The sequence below is a fragment of the Schistocerca nitens genome, chromosome 9 (assembly GCF_023898315.1).
Source record: "Schistocerca nitens isolate TAMUIC-IGC-003100 chromosome 9, iqSchNite1.1, whole genome shotgun sequence".
Taxonomy (NCBI): Eukaryota; Metazoa; Arthropoda; class Insecta; order Orthoptera; family Acrididae; genus Schistocerca; species Schistocerca nitens.
The window spans coordinates 476,866,457-476,878,358 of record NC_064622.1 but is presented as its reverse complement, the minus strand read 5'-3'; the positions used below and the strand labels follow the sequence as shown (position 1 = coordinate 476,878,358).

General features: G+C 42.6%; 1 protein-coding gene across 1 annotated transcript in view; it reads right to left on the bottom strand.

Moving 5' to 3' along the window:
• Positions 1–586: 586 nt before the first annotated feature.
• LOC126204365 (uncharacterized) overlaps positions 587–11,902 on the bottom strand; it is a 347,158-nt gene continuing 335,842 nt past the window's right edge. The window contains exons 3-4 of the mRNA XM_049938739.1: positions 10,219–10,341; positions 587–1,408 (exon numbers count right to left, since the gene is read on the bottom strand). Of these exons, the coding sequence (XP_049794696.1) occupies positions 1,356–1,408; positions 10,219–10,341 (176 nt within the window). The 3' untranslated portion in view covers positions 587–1,355. The remainder of the gene's footprint in view (positions 1,409–10,218; positions 10,342–11,902) is intronic.

Here is an 11,902-nt window from a genome sequence, read left to right as displayed (position 1 = left end):
GACCACATGCACAGTATGGAAGCGCCATCTTTATAAGACCTGACCTTGAAGTCTGTAGTCTTTTTCAGTCAGACAATAACAATACTGAAATTATTACTGTTGAGTTAAGTAACTGTACAGTCACATCAGTATATAAACCTCCAGCAACAGATTTTTCCTTCACTCCACCTGAAAATTTTATTCCAGGAAAAGCTTCTATTGTGATAGGTGATTTCAACAGAGCCATGTTTGGGGGTACACTCAAGAGGGTCAAAATGGTGCGGATGTGTGGACTGTGACAAGACGCCTCAGACTGCGCGACTACCCCATGCGGCTGTTAGTCGTATACACACCACTGCCAGCAGAATTTGTCTCGAAATTAATATATTATCTTTGTTCTATATAGCAAGAGTGCTCTTCCAGCTAAGTATTTTGGCAACACTGTGAGAATTTGATAGACTAAGAGACTTTGCCCAATAGTAAATAAGAAAATGATATTTTTTGGAGAAACCGTTATATTGTTACTTTTTAGCAATAAATAATAGCAGTTGTAATTTTGAAGGTTAAGAGGAAGGGGCTCAAGGTATGTAAAAATGAAATACCAAAGAATTCTTGCATTATGTTTATTTCACATTATTTACAAAAATATATTCAAATGTTTTTGATACCGATAGAATTATGTTTAAGTTCCACTTGTATAACCTAACGAAATACATATTAAGTAGCATTGTACATACAGTAATTTTTTTATACATGATATATACTTTCTTTTTGCTTCCAACTGATAATGTTCATTAAAATATATATACATGAAACACCTTGTAGTTTGAAAAACAACATTAGAATTTTTATTGCACAACACTTATCAATTTGTATATATGTCTGTACAACCTTAAAACTGTATACTGTTTTGAAATTTTGTGTAAAACAGAGTAACTAAATAAAATTAACTTGTGTATATAAGTCTGGGCTTTCTTAATATTTACATTAGTTTTTACATTATTTGTAATATATTAAGCAAAGCATTTTATTTTCCTAACACATTAATTTCACTTATCAATATTATTATCATCTAGATGGGGTGATATATTGACTTATTACACATTCTTGTTAATACTGTTACAAAATGGGGGTTACAGTAAGAGAACATTTATGTTGTAATTGTTTGCAGTTATAGATGTACTTGGATGTCATTCTCACATTAGTTTAGCATTAACATGAGTTCAGCCTGGTAACAGTTACATGAAAATCTTCGTATTTAGTGCTGAGTGGTTGCTGACTACTTTTGGTTTACTGGTGAAGAAAATATACCACAAAATATTCCCCAGAGAAAGGTTTTTAATGCTGTGTGGGAAAATTAAATGATGTTACTTGCTTTATTCACCAGTGTTGCCCTCAACTTTTTTGACACTTGTCTTCTTTTTTGTAGCTGAAACAGATATTTCAGACATTGTCAAAGTACAATAATGAACCATATATGTGCAAACTTTTTGGAAGTCAGTACGTATCATCTATTCTGTCCATTAAGTCTTTTTTTGTGGTGACATTCATAATTAAACTGGACAATGTGTCACACTCATTTTTAGTTCAAAACCTGATGCACAACTTTAGTAAGTATATAAAGTGATAGACATATGTCACATGTACAATGCTCAAAATCAAAATCTCACTGCTTGTTATAAGCAGATAATTTTTATTGAGTACACATATCCCTAAGTCTATAAGGGTTTTGAGAACTGTGCCTGCATACAAATAATACCTTTTTGCCAGAATTTTGCATGTTTTCTCTGTTATTTATGTATTTCATTGTTTATATCTCACTTAGATTATGAACTATTGTTGTTTGAGTGAATGCTACTGTACTGATTATGATGATTTTATGCAATATTTGATTTACATGAGTAATAATACAATGTTAAATTTCATAGTACTGTGAGAAAAATGGAAACTTTTGAGTTGTCTTATGGAATCAAGTGCAGTTTTAAGAATGGTTCCTCCAATTCAAAAACAGTCATTTGTCCACTAAAGATGGTCATCAATGAGAGATGCTTTTGACTTTAGCTGGTACACTTTTTTTTTTTTTTTTTTTTTTTTTTTTGGGTTTTAGGGCGCAAAACTGCTATGGTCATTAGCGCCCAGCCCGTAACTTAGGAAACGGTAAAAAAACTGAAATTGAAAGCAAGCAGCAATGGGAACAAAGTCATAAAATTGGAGAAACTAAAAGCAGAAGGAAGGCTTAAAAATCCACTACAGAAAGGGGTTTCTTATCCCCAAAAAAGGCTTCAAATAACTGACGTCATTTCACTGTCACTAATAAACTGGAGAACGCGGTCGGCTGAGCGCGTGTCATCGGCTAAAATCGACGATAGATCAGGCGATAGCTGTAGACGGGCGCGTAACGGATTAAAATAGGGGCATTCAATTAAAAGGTGTCTTACCGTCCACAGCTGAGAGCAGTGGGGACAGAATGGGGGAGGATCGCCGCTTAAAAGATGTCGATGGCTAAAAAGACAGTGCCCTATCCGGAGTCTAGTTAAAATTACCTCCTCCCGACGACGCGTTTGGGAGGAAGAGGTCCAAGCGCAAGGAAGGGCTTTCACTTCCCGCAATTTATTAAGGGGAAGTGTGGACCAATGCGCAATGAGCAACTTTGCGACATAAACCGCTCCGTAGATCGGTGAAGGGAAGCGACTGAATAGCTGGCCGAGGAAGAGAGACTGCAGCCTTGGCCGCTATATCGGCCGCCTCATTCCCACAGATACCAGCGTGTCCCGGGAGCCAGAGGAACTCCACCGAGACGCCCCCCAGGTGGAGCAAGCGCAGACAGTCCTGAATCCGGTGGACCAGAGGGTGCACAGGGTAAAGAGCTTGGAGACTGAGGAGAGAGCTGAGAGAATCCGAGCAGATAACGTACTGTATCCGCCGATGGCGGCGGATGTAGTGGACAGCCTGGAGAACAGCGTAAAGCTCCGCAGTATACACCGAACACTGGTCGGGAAGCCGAAATTCATTTGGGGTGTCGCCAACAATATAGGCACTCCCTACACCTAACGATGTTTTCGAGCCGTCGGTGTAAATAAATGTGGCGTCCGTCATTTGTGCACGTAGAGCAGCAAATGCCCGACGATAAGCAAGTGTAGGGGTACCATCCTTGGGAAATCGACAAAGGTCACGGAGCAGGCAGATCCGGGGACTGGGAGAGAAACGGAAGCCGGTTTCGATGCTCCAAGAGTGGAGGCGATCGAGACATCCTTGAAAACGTCGTTCAAGAAGGCTGGTCCGTTGAGAGCTGTAGTAGATCACAAAATCATCCACAAAGAGGGAGCCCGAGACATCGGGAAGGAGACAATCCATAATTGGATTTATAGCGATGGCAAACAGTACAACACTCAGCACGGAGCCCTGGGGTACCCCGTTTTCTTGGGAGAAAGTGCGGGAGAGAGTAGTGTTCACCCGCACCCTAAATGTGCGCTCTGCCATAAATTCGCGAAGAAAAAGGGGCAGCCGGCCTCGAAAGCCCCATGAGAACAGTGTGCGGAGGATGCCTGTCCTCCAACAGGTATCTTATGCTCTCTCCAGATCAAAAAATATTGCTACCGTTTGGCGTTTCCGGAGAAAATTGTTCATGATATAAGTGGAGAGAGCAACAAGATGGTCAACTGCAGAACGATGCTTTCGGAATCCGCATTGGGCAGGTGTTAAAAGACTGCGGGATTCCAGCCACCACGCTAAACGGTAATTCACCATACGCTCCAAAACCTTACAGACACTACTCGTGAGAGAAATGGGGCGATAGCTAGAGGGGAGATGTTTGTCCTTTCCAGGTTTCAGAACAGGAACGACAATAGCTTCCCGCCATCGTCTGGGAAAAGTACTGTCGGTCCAAATTCGATTATAAAGGCGAAGGAGGTAACGCAGACTATGGGTTGATAAATGTAGCAACATTTGGACGTGGATACCATCTGGTCCTGGGGCGGAGGAGCGAGAAGAAGAGAGTGCATGTTGGAGTTCCCGCAAGGAGAAAACAGTATTGTAGCTTTCGCGATTTTGAGAGGAGAAAGCAAGAGGTCGCACTTCCACTGCACGTTTCTTCGGGAGAAACGCTGGCGGGTAATTTGAAGAGCTCGAAATCTCGGCAAAGTGCTGACCCAACGAGTTAGAAATTGCGACGGGGTCCACTAATGTGTCATGCGTGACAGTGAGCCCAGAGACCGGGGAGAAACCAGGCGCGCCTGAGAACCGTCGAAGCCGACTCCAAACTTCCGAGGAGGGAGTGAAGGTGTTAAATGAGCTAATAAAGAATTTCCAGCTTGCCTTCTTGCTATCGCGGATGACACGACGGCATCGCGCTCGGAGCTGCTTATAGCGGATACAGTTGGCCAAAGTAGGATGGTGGCGGAAAACGCGGAGAGCACGTCGCCGCTCACGTAGTGCATCACGGCATGCCTCGTTCCACCAAGGAACTGGGGGACGCCGGGGCAATTCGGAGGTGCGTGGTATTGAATGTTCTGCAGCTGTAAGAATAACGTCGGTAATATGTGTGACCTCATCGTCGACGCTGGGAAAGTGACGGTCATCGAATGTCGCTAGAGACGAAAAAAGTGTCCAATCGGCTTGGGCAAACTTCCAGCGTCGCGGGCGCATATATGGCTGTTGAGGCTGCAGTCTAAGGACACATGGAAAGTGGTCACTCGAGTGTGTATCATCAAGGGCGAACCATTCGAAGCGCCGAGCTAGTGGAACAGTACCGACCGCAAGGTCCAAATGAGATAAATTTGCCGTGGAGGCAGACAAAAACGTAGGGACCCCAGTGTTGAGGCAAACTAGATCTGCTTGGTGGAAGACGTCTAGCAATAGTGAGCCACGTGGACAAGGATGTGGAGATCCCCAAAGCGGGTGGTGGGCATTGAAGTCCCCAACCAGCAAATATGGGGGTGGAAGCTGACCAAGAAGATGAAGGAGATCAGCTCGCGCCATTGGTGTGGACGATGGAATGTATACAGTACAAAGAGAGAACGTGTATCCGGAAAGGGAAAGACGGACGGCGACAGCTTGGAAGGAAGTGTTTAAATGGATTGGGTGATAATGGAGAGTTTCATGGAGAAGAATCATGAGTCCTCCATGTGCTGGAGTGCCTTCAACAGAGGGGAGATCATATCGGACGGACTGAAAATGAGGGAGAACAAAGCGGTCATGGGGACGCAGCTTTGTTTCCTGAAGACAAAAGATGACCGGCGAGTAGTATTTTATGAGGATCGACAATTCATCCCGATTGGCTCTAATACCGCGGATATTCCAGTGGATAATGGACATAGGGTGAACTGGAAATGGAGGAATGTGACCAAGGTCGCTGTCAACTCAACGACTGCTCTGAGCTTGCGACCGACAGCACGGAATGGCATTCAGCCGAAGGCAGAAGATCCTGCTCCATAGGTTGGTCAGGAGCAGCTCCTGCCACGAGCGACCGGCCGGTTGATCGGCCGCCAGCAGTGCGCCTCGGCGACACAGAAGACGGCCGAGGGCGACTTCCGCCAGGTGGTGCTTTAGATGGGACACGCCTTGGCGGAGAAGGAGAGGAACTGGGTTTCTTTGTAGCCTTCTTGGAAGTATGATGTTTAGAGGAAGGAGGAACCATTGGTTGCGAAGTTGCCGTACGTAAAAACTCTTCAAGAGTATGCTCTTTTTTCGAAGTCTTGGTGTCTGACTTTTGGGCTCGAGATTTAGCAGAACTCGATGAAGGGTGAACCAGAGAGTGGGCAGGCGAAAGTGGTGAGGTTGAACGGGCGATCTTTGCGCTGGCCGATCTGACGACCGTGGCACTAAAGGTGAGGTCGCAAGTCTGCGTGGCCGCCTCCTTTGTTGGCCGAGGAGAAGCAAGGACAGTGCTGTATTTTCCTTTCTGAGGCACGGTGGGCTGTCGACTGGCGAATAATTTTCGAGCAGCAAAGGTCGACACCTTTTCCTTTACTCGAATTTCCTGGATGAGCTTTTCGTCCTTAAAAACGGGACAATCTCGAGAGGAAGCGGCGTGGTCACCCATACAGTTGATGCAGCGAGGGGATGGAGGTGGACAAGCACCCTCATGGGCATCCCTGCCACACGTAACACATTTTCCTGGATTGGAACAGGACTGGCTGGTGTGATTGAACCGCTGGCACCGATAGCAACGCGTAGGGTTCGGGACGTAAGGGCGAACGGAAATTATCTCATAGCCGGCTTTGATTTTCGATGGTAGTTGAACTTTGTCAAATGTCAAGAAGACAGTGCGGGTTGGAATGATGTTCGTGTCAACCCTTTTCATAACCCTATGAACAGCCGTTACGCCCTGGTCAGACAGGTAGTGCTGAATTTCTTCGTCAGACAATCCATCGAGGGAGCGTGTATAAACGCTCCACGCGAGGAATTTAAGGTACGGTGCGGGTCCACCCGGACAGGGAAGGTGTGTAGTAGTGACGTACGCAGCAATTTTTGTGCCTGGAGGGCACTGACTGTTTCTAACAACAAGGTGCCATTCCGTAATCTGGAACAAGACTTTACAGGACCTGCAATTGCGTCGACACCTTTCTGAATAATGAAAGGGTTGACCGTGGAGAAGTCGTGACCTTCGTCAGACCGAGAAACAACAAGGAACTGTGGCAACGATGGAAGAACTGACTGTGGTTGAGACTCAGTGAACTTACGTTTGTGAGCAGACATAGTGGAACGTGAGGAAACCATTGCGGAAGAATCCCCCATGATTACCGGCGTCTCCGATGGCGCGCTCCTCCCTTGTGGGGGCCCTCTCTGAGGGCACTCCCGCCTTAGGTGATTGTTCACACCTCAGGTCACACCTCCCGACAAACGGACGGAGGGACCAATCGGCACTTTCGGAAGGTATCAGCTCGGGTAATCACCCCTCCCTGGGCCTGGCCGTTACCAGGGGGTACGTACGTGTCCTACCTGTCTACCCGGAGCGGGGAATTACGCGTTACCCCGTCACCGGCTACGCATGGAAGTGCGTGGGTTGGCCTTCAGACACGCACAGGGAGGAAGAAAGAGAAAGGGAAAGGAAAGAAGAGAGGTCTCAAACGCTGCAGCGGAGAAGGTAGAGAGAAGAGGTAAGGAAAAGAGAAGGACAAGGGAAGGATGAAGACTTACAAGCAAGGAAGGAAGGCGAAGAATGTAGTATATTTACAAGCGTCTGTCTCCGGACGTAGGCACAAACCATAACCCCAGAGAAAGGGAAAGAAAGAGCCAGAGGTGAAGAGGGGGGGCGAAGATGGGGGATGGGGAAGGATGCGGAAAGGGAAGGTATGCAGCCCGGAAAGGAAGGAAGGCCACATCAGCTCGGGGTCCCGTGCTCGCTACGCACGTATCCACAAAAGAGTTGTGGATCCCCTGGGGGGTAGCTGGTACTGCTTACATTCAGAAACTCAATGGTTTGGAGCAAATTAATTGTTGCTAAACTGTCAGGGAACTTCAAGAAGGGGTTGGAATCTCAGCTGGATTTGTCACGAGATTTTAACTGAAAAATTGTATGTGCATTGGATTGTGACAAACTGTGATTCTTGTCTGATGATGACCAAAGAATAGAAGGAACATCAGTTGAATGTTCTGAAGATTCACCTCTTATTTCTGTCCAAGTAGGCATATTTGGTCGCTAATCTGCTGCAAATTCAGATATCATCCTGCCAGATCATGTCTAATCTGATTGATCCATCTATTCTTTGGGCATTCTCTTGGTCTCTTGAAATAAGTTCTTTCCCAAACCATGCTCTACCTAGTTTTTGTGGGCCCATTTTTTTGAGACGATCAAACACTGTGAGATTTTTAGCTCAAAATCACTGCTGAAAGGCTGCTGTTTTTATACAATTAATGAAATTAAAGAGAATTTGTCATGTGAACTGGACATAACCAGGTATAGCACTTGGTTTCCACACTGGGAAAGGCTGCAGCATTTGTTGGGCTATGCTACACATCACTCTGTCACCACAACTAATATTTCAGAGGGAGGGAGGGGAGGGGGTGGGCATTCACACTTTATCCAGAACTTTACATATTCTATCTTCTTTCTTTTTCATAATCAGATAATAAACAATACCAAAATGTAATTTCAAGACAAAATCTAGAGGTAGCATATTTATCTACTGAAGTCACATTTCCCGACACTTTACCGCAACAAATTGTACTAAAAGACATGATTTGGAAAGACATTTATGTATGTTAGCTTCACTGCATGCTTAATAGTTTTCATGTTTTCAGTTCTAAACAGGAGATGTTTAATGTTCGTTTGTTCAATCCACGGCATTAATGAGTTTGTGCGAAATCCACGGAATTTATGAGTTTGTGTGATGAAAGAGTGATGCTTCTGGTACATCACAAGTCTTGTGCTGTGTTTGTGATTTTTGGATGACAAAATAAATGCTGAACTGTGATCAAATCAGGCTGTGACATAGAAAATAGTCTCTGTTGGCTCATATTCTCTAGCATGTTTGCATAATGTATTGAAGACCCCCCTGAGAAATAAAGCTCTTATGCATAAATGAATCTAATATTACAGAACATACTTCTATTAAATTAATGAGAAAGTCTTAAGATCTTTTGCCAATGGCCTTGCCGCAATGGATACACAGGTTCCCGTCAGATCACCGAAGTTAAGCGCTTTCGGGCGTTGCCGGCACTTGGATGGGTGACCATTTGGGCTGCCATGTGCTGTTGCCTTTTTTCGGGGTGCACTCAGCCTCGTGATGCCAATTGAGGAGCTACTCGACTGAACAGTAGCGGCTCCAGTCAAAGAAAACCATCATAACGACCAGGAGAGAGTCGTGCTGACCACACGCCCCTTCTATCCGCATCCTCAGCTGAGGATGACAAGGTGGTTGGTTGGTCCTGATGGGCCACTTGTGGCCTGAAGACAGAGTACTTAAGATCTTTTAGAAAACACAGAGGTGAATGAAAAGACTTCTGGAATTTTAACTGCTACACTACCATGATCTTGCAAGTTTTGGTATCTCACATTGTCTGATACCCTAATTGCCAATATGTCATTAACTGCCATTTAATTATATTAAATTGTGCCAAGAATTGCCATTGCTTTGAAGCATAACCCTTTCCTAACACTTGAGTTGTAATATCAAAACAACAAAAATTCTTTAACCACAAATAGGACATTTCCCACATTTTCTTAATACAAATTGTACCAATAACAATGCGTTTTTGAGAGATCCTCAATGTGGTGGTGCTTTGAAACACCATTTGCTCATTGGATGTAAGCTATAATATAGAACCATGCATTAAACCCACTAGATATTGGCTCAACCAAACCTAATGTGGCATCTTCCTAGTTCTGCTTGTGAAATGTACGTGATGGAGGAGAGCTAAGATAAAGCAACTTAGCCTTCGGGAGGTCCATAAGAGCCTTACTCAGTAGCAACCTTGCTCCAAATCTCTGCTACACAGAGTTGCCCAGTATTTCAAGACACAGCCTAGACTGCTGTCTGTTCGAAAAATGCCATTCAGTGTTAACAGTTCAAAAGATGTTGACTGTCATAACGTGAATTCGTGTGGTATATATTTGAAATGTGTTCTGATAATTCATGTTCTGTAATCCATTACTGAGAAATGTATTTTAATATACATTTTGTGTGGCTCTGCCTCAGAGCGTTTAACTATGAGCCACAACTATACAAGCCAAAAGAAAATTTTAAGAATGGAAAGTGGAGTGGAAACATCACTGGGGCAAGTGCGCATTTATATCCTTACTTTCAGCTGCTACTGCTGCTAAGGTATTACATGAAGGCTACTTTACAATGGAAAAGAGAACAAGTTTAAATAGTTTGATAGTGTGAAGAAATGTTACACCACTAAAGAAGGTGTGCTGTTCCTTCTGTAGTTCCTTCTGCTGCCATATTTAATCAAAGATGTAAAGAGCAGAATAGTGAGATCAGTGATTCACTGTGTAATTTATTATAATCATTTAAAGAAATTTAACTGTATCTTTAAACTGTGTTTCATTTTCTCAGAGAGGTCATTGTAAATTATGCAGTAGGCTGTCTGAGCTGCTTGAAATTTTACATATCAAACAGAGAGCCAACAAATAAAGTATATTTTGTTTATTTTCTTAGTTCTCTTTTTTCTTTATGTAATACAACAAGTAAGTATTAACTGATTACATCTTTAATGTAATTATTTCTGTTGTACAGTCTAAAAAAATTAATTGTGCTGATTGTGATAATTGTAGGGAACCACAAAAACTCTTACCTGTAATTAGCTTTATAGGCTCATCAGGCTTGTGGTTCTTGTAGTCTTTTCCTCCAAACTCCACTCCTGAACTAACTTGGTAGATTGGCAAGGGAATCACTGTTGAAGATACTGGAACCATTACTGTGAACAGAAAAAAAGTATTCATTCAGTACATATGTGGAAATCTTAATTAATTAAGGAAAAGAACAGTCTCTCTAAATAATTAAATGATGCGTGTGACTGACAGCTCTTAAAAATAACTGAATTTTTAGTTCTATAAAGACAATTCCTTTTTCCAGAAAGTAAAAAGTGTCCATAAAAAAAGAAAGCAACAGAAGGATTTGGTTTGTTGAAAGCAAAAGAGGGATCATGAGAGATCTGTGAAGTAAGTGAGATGCATTACTTAGTATCAGTACTGTACACAGAATGAATCTTTTTCTCTAATGTGAAGTATGTGGTCTTTTGAAATATTCTGACAGATTAAGATTGTGTGCTGGACCAGGTCTCAAACCCAGTTTCTTGCCTATGTTCAATAATCATATGAACTGAGCTATTCAGGGATGATCCTTTATCCACTTTTCTGAATATACTACTGCTGTGGGTAGTAAATCATATGTCATGTGCAGTGTAGACTCTTTGATTATCCATGTTATCTCTGAATTTCGAGAAAATGAATGATATTTAGATTTTCTTTGTAGTTTATCATTACGAGATATAAATATCCATTGTATGTTGAGTCAGATAAATTGTATTCTCACTTGACACTGGTCTTGAAGTCCTAGAGGACAGTACTTCCAGGTCTGAGTCACATTCCAGCTCATAGTTTTAATTTGTCAGGAACTTCCACACAATGGGTACTGCACAGCACTGTACATGCAAACTAAGTTGACACTCAGTGTGATGGCTGAAGGGAGTGACTGTAAATGGGAAATGCCTTTACGCTCGCTCCTACCAAATATCGAGCTGAGTGTCAGCTCCGTATCTACATATAGCAGTGGTTCCCAACATGGGGGTAGTTACCAGCTGAGGGGTAGAATGAAATTTTCTGAGGGGTGAAAACTAAACGATTTGATTGTGTTTCAATCACAAAACTAAATTATTTTTAAAAAAGCATTACTATTATCACAGTTTTGTAAGATTCTAATAATAATTTTATATACATATGTTTGTGTTTTGCTAAAGGTGGACCCAATCCAAAAACATATGTATTGTTAAAGCAAACACAGACAACAGAGCTTCAACCCCAAGATGAATATTTATATAAGTTATCAATAAATACTTTTTCAGTTATTACCATTAATGTGGCAGAGGTTAAAGGTTTTTCACAACGGCCACACACATATTGTGCTTTGTCCCATACATTGATAATGATAAAAGTAGGGTATATATGCAACAAATGCTAAATATCTCAAGAAAATGTCTTCTCCAAGTTGTGGACAGTACTTACAAAAGTCCAGAAAATTATCATTACTCGCTTTGAAACAGGAAAATGAATTAATTTACAGCATGACACAAGAGTAACGACATAAGACCAACTGTAGTGCTGTACACAGTAATTATTATCATTTTATTACTATTGCTATTAGTGGCTGTGGTCAAATACAAAACATTAACCGCCTGAAGTTTACCAGTTTCACCAGTTCAGAAGAACGGGGGGCGGTAATCAAGTGATTTATGAACAGTAAGTATAGTGCACACATTT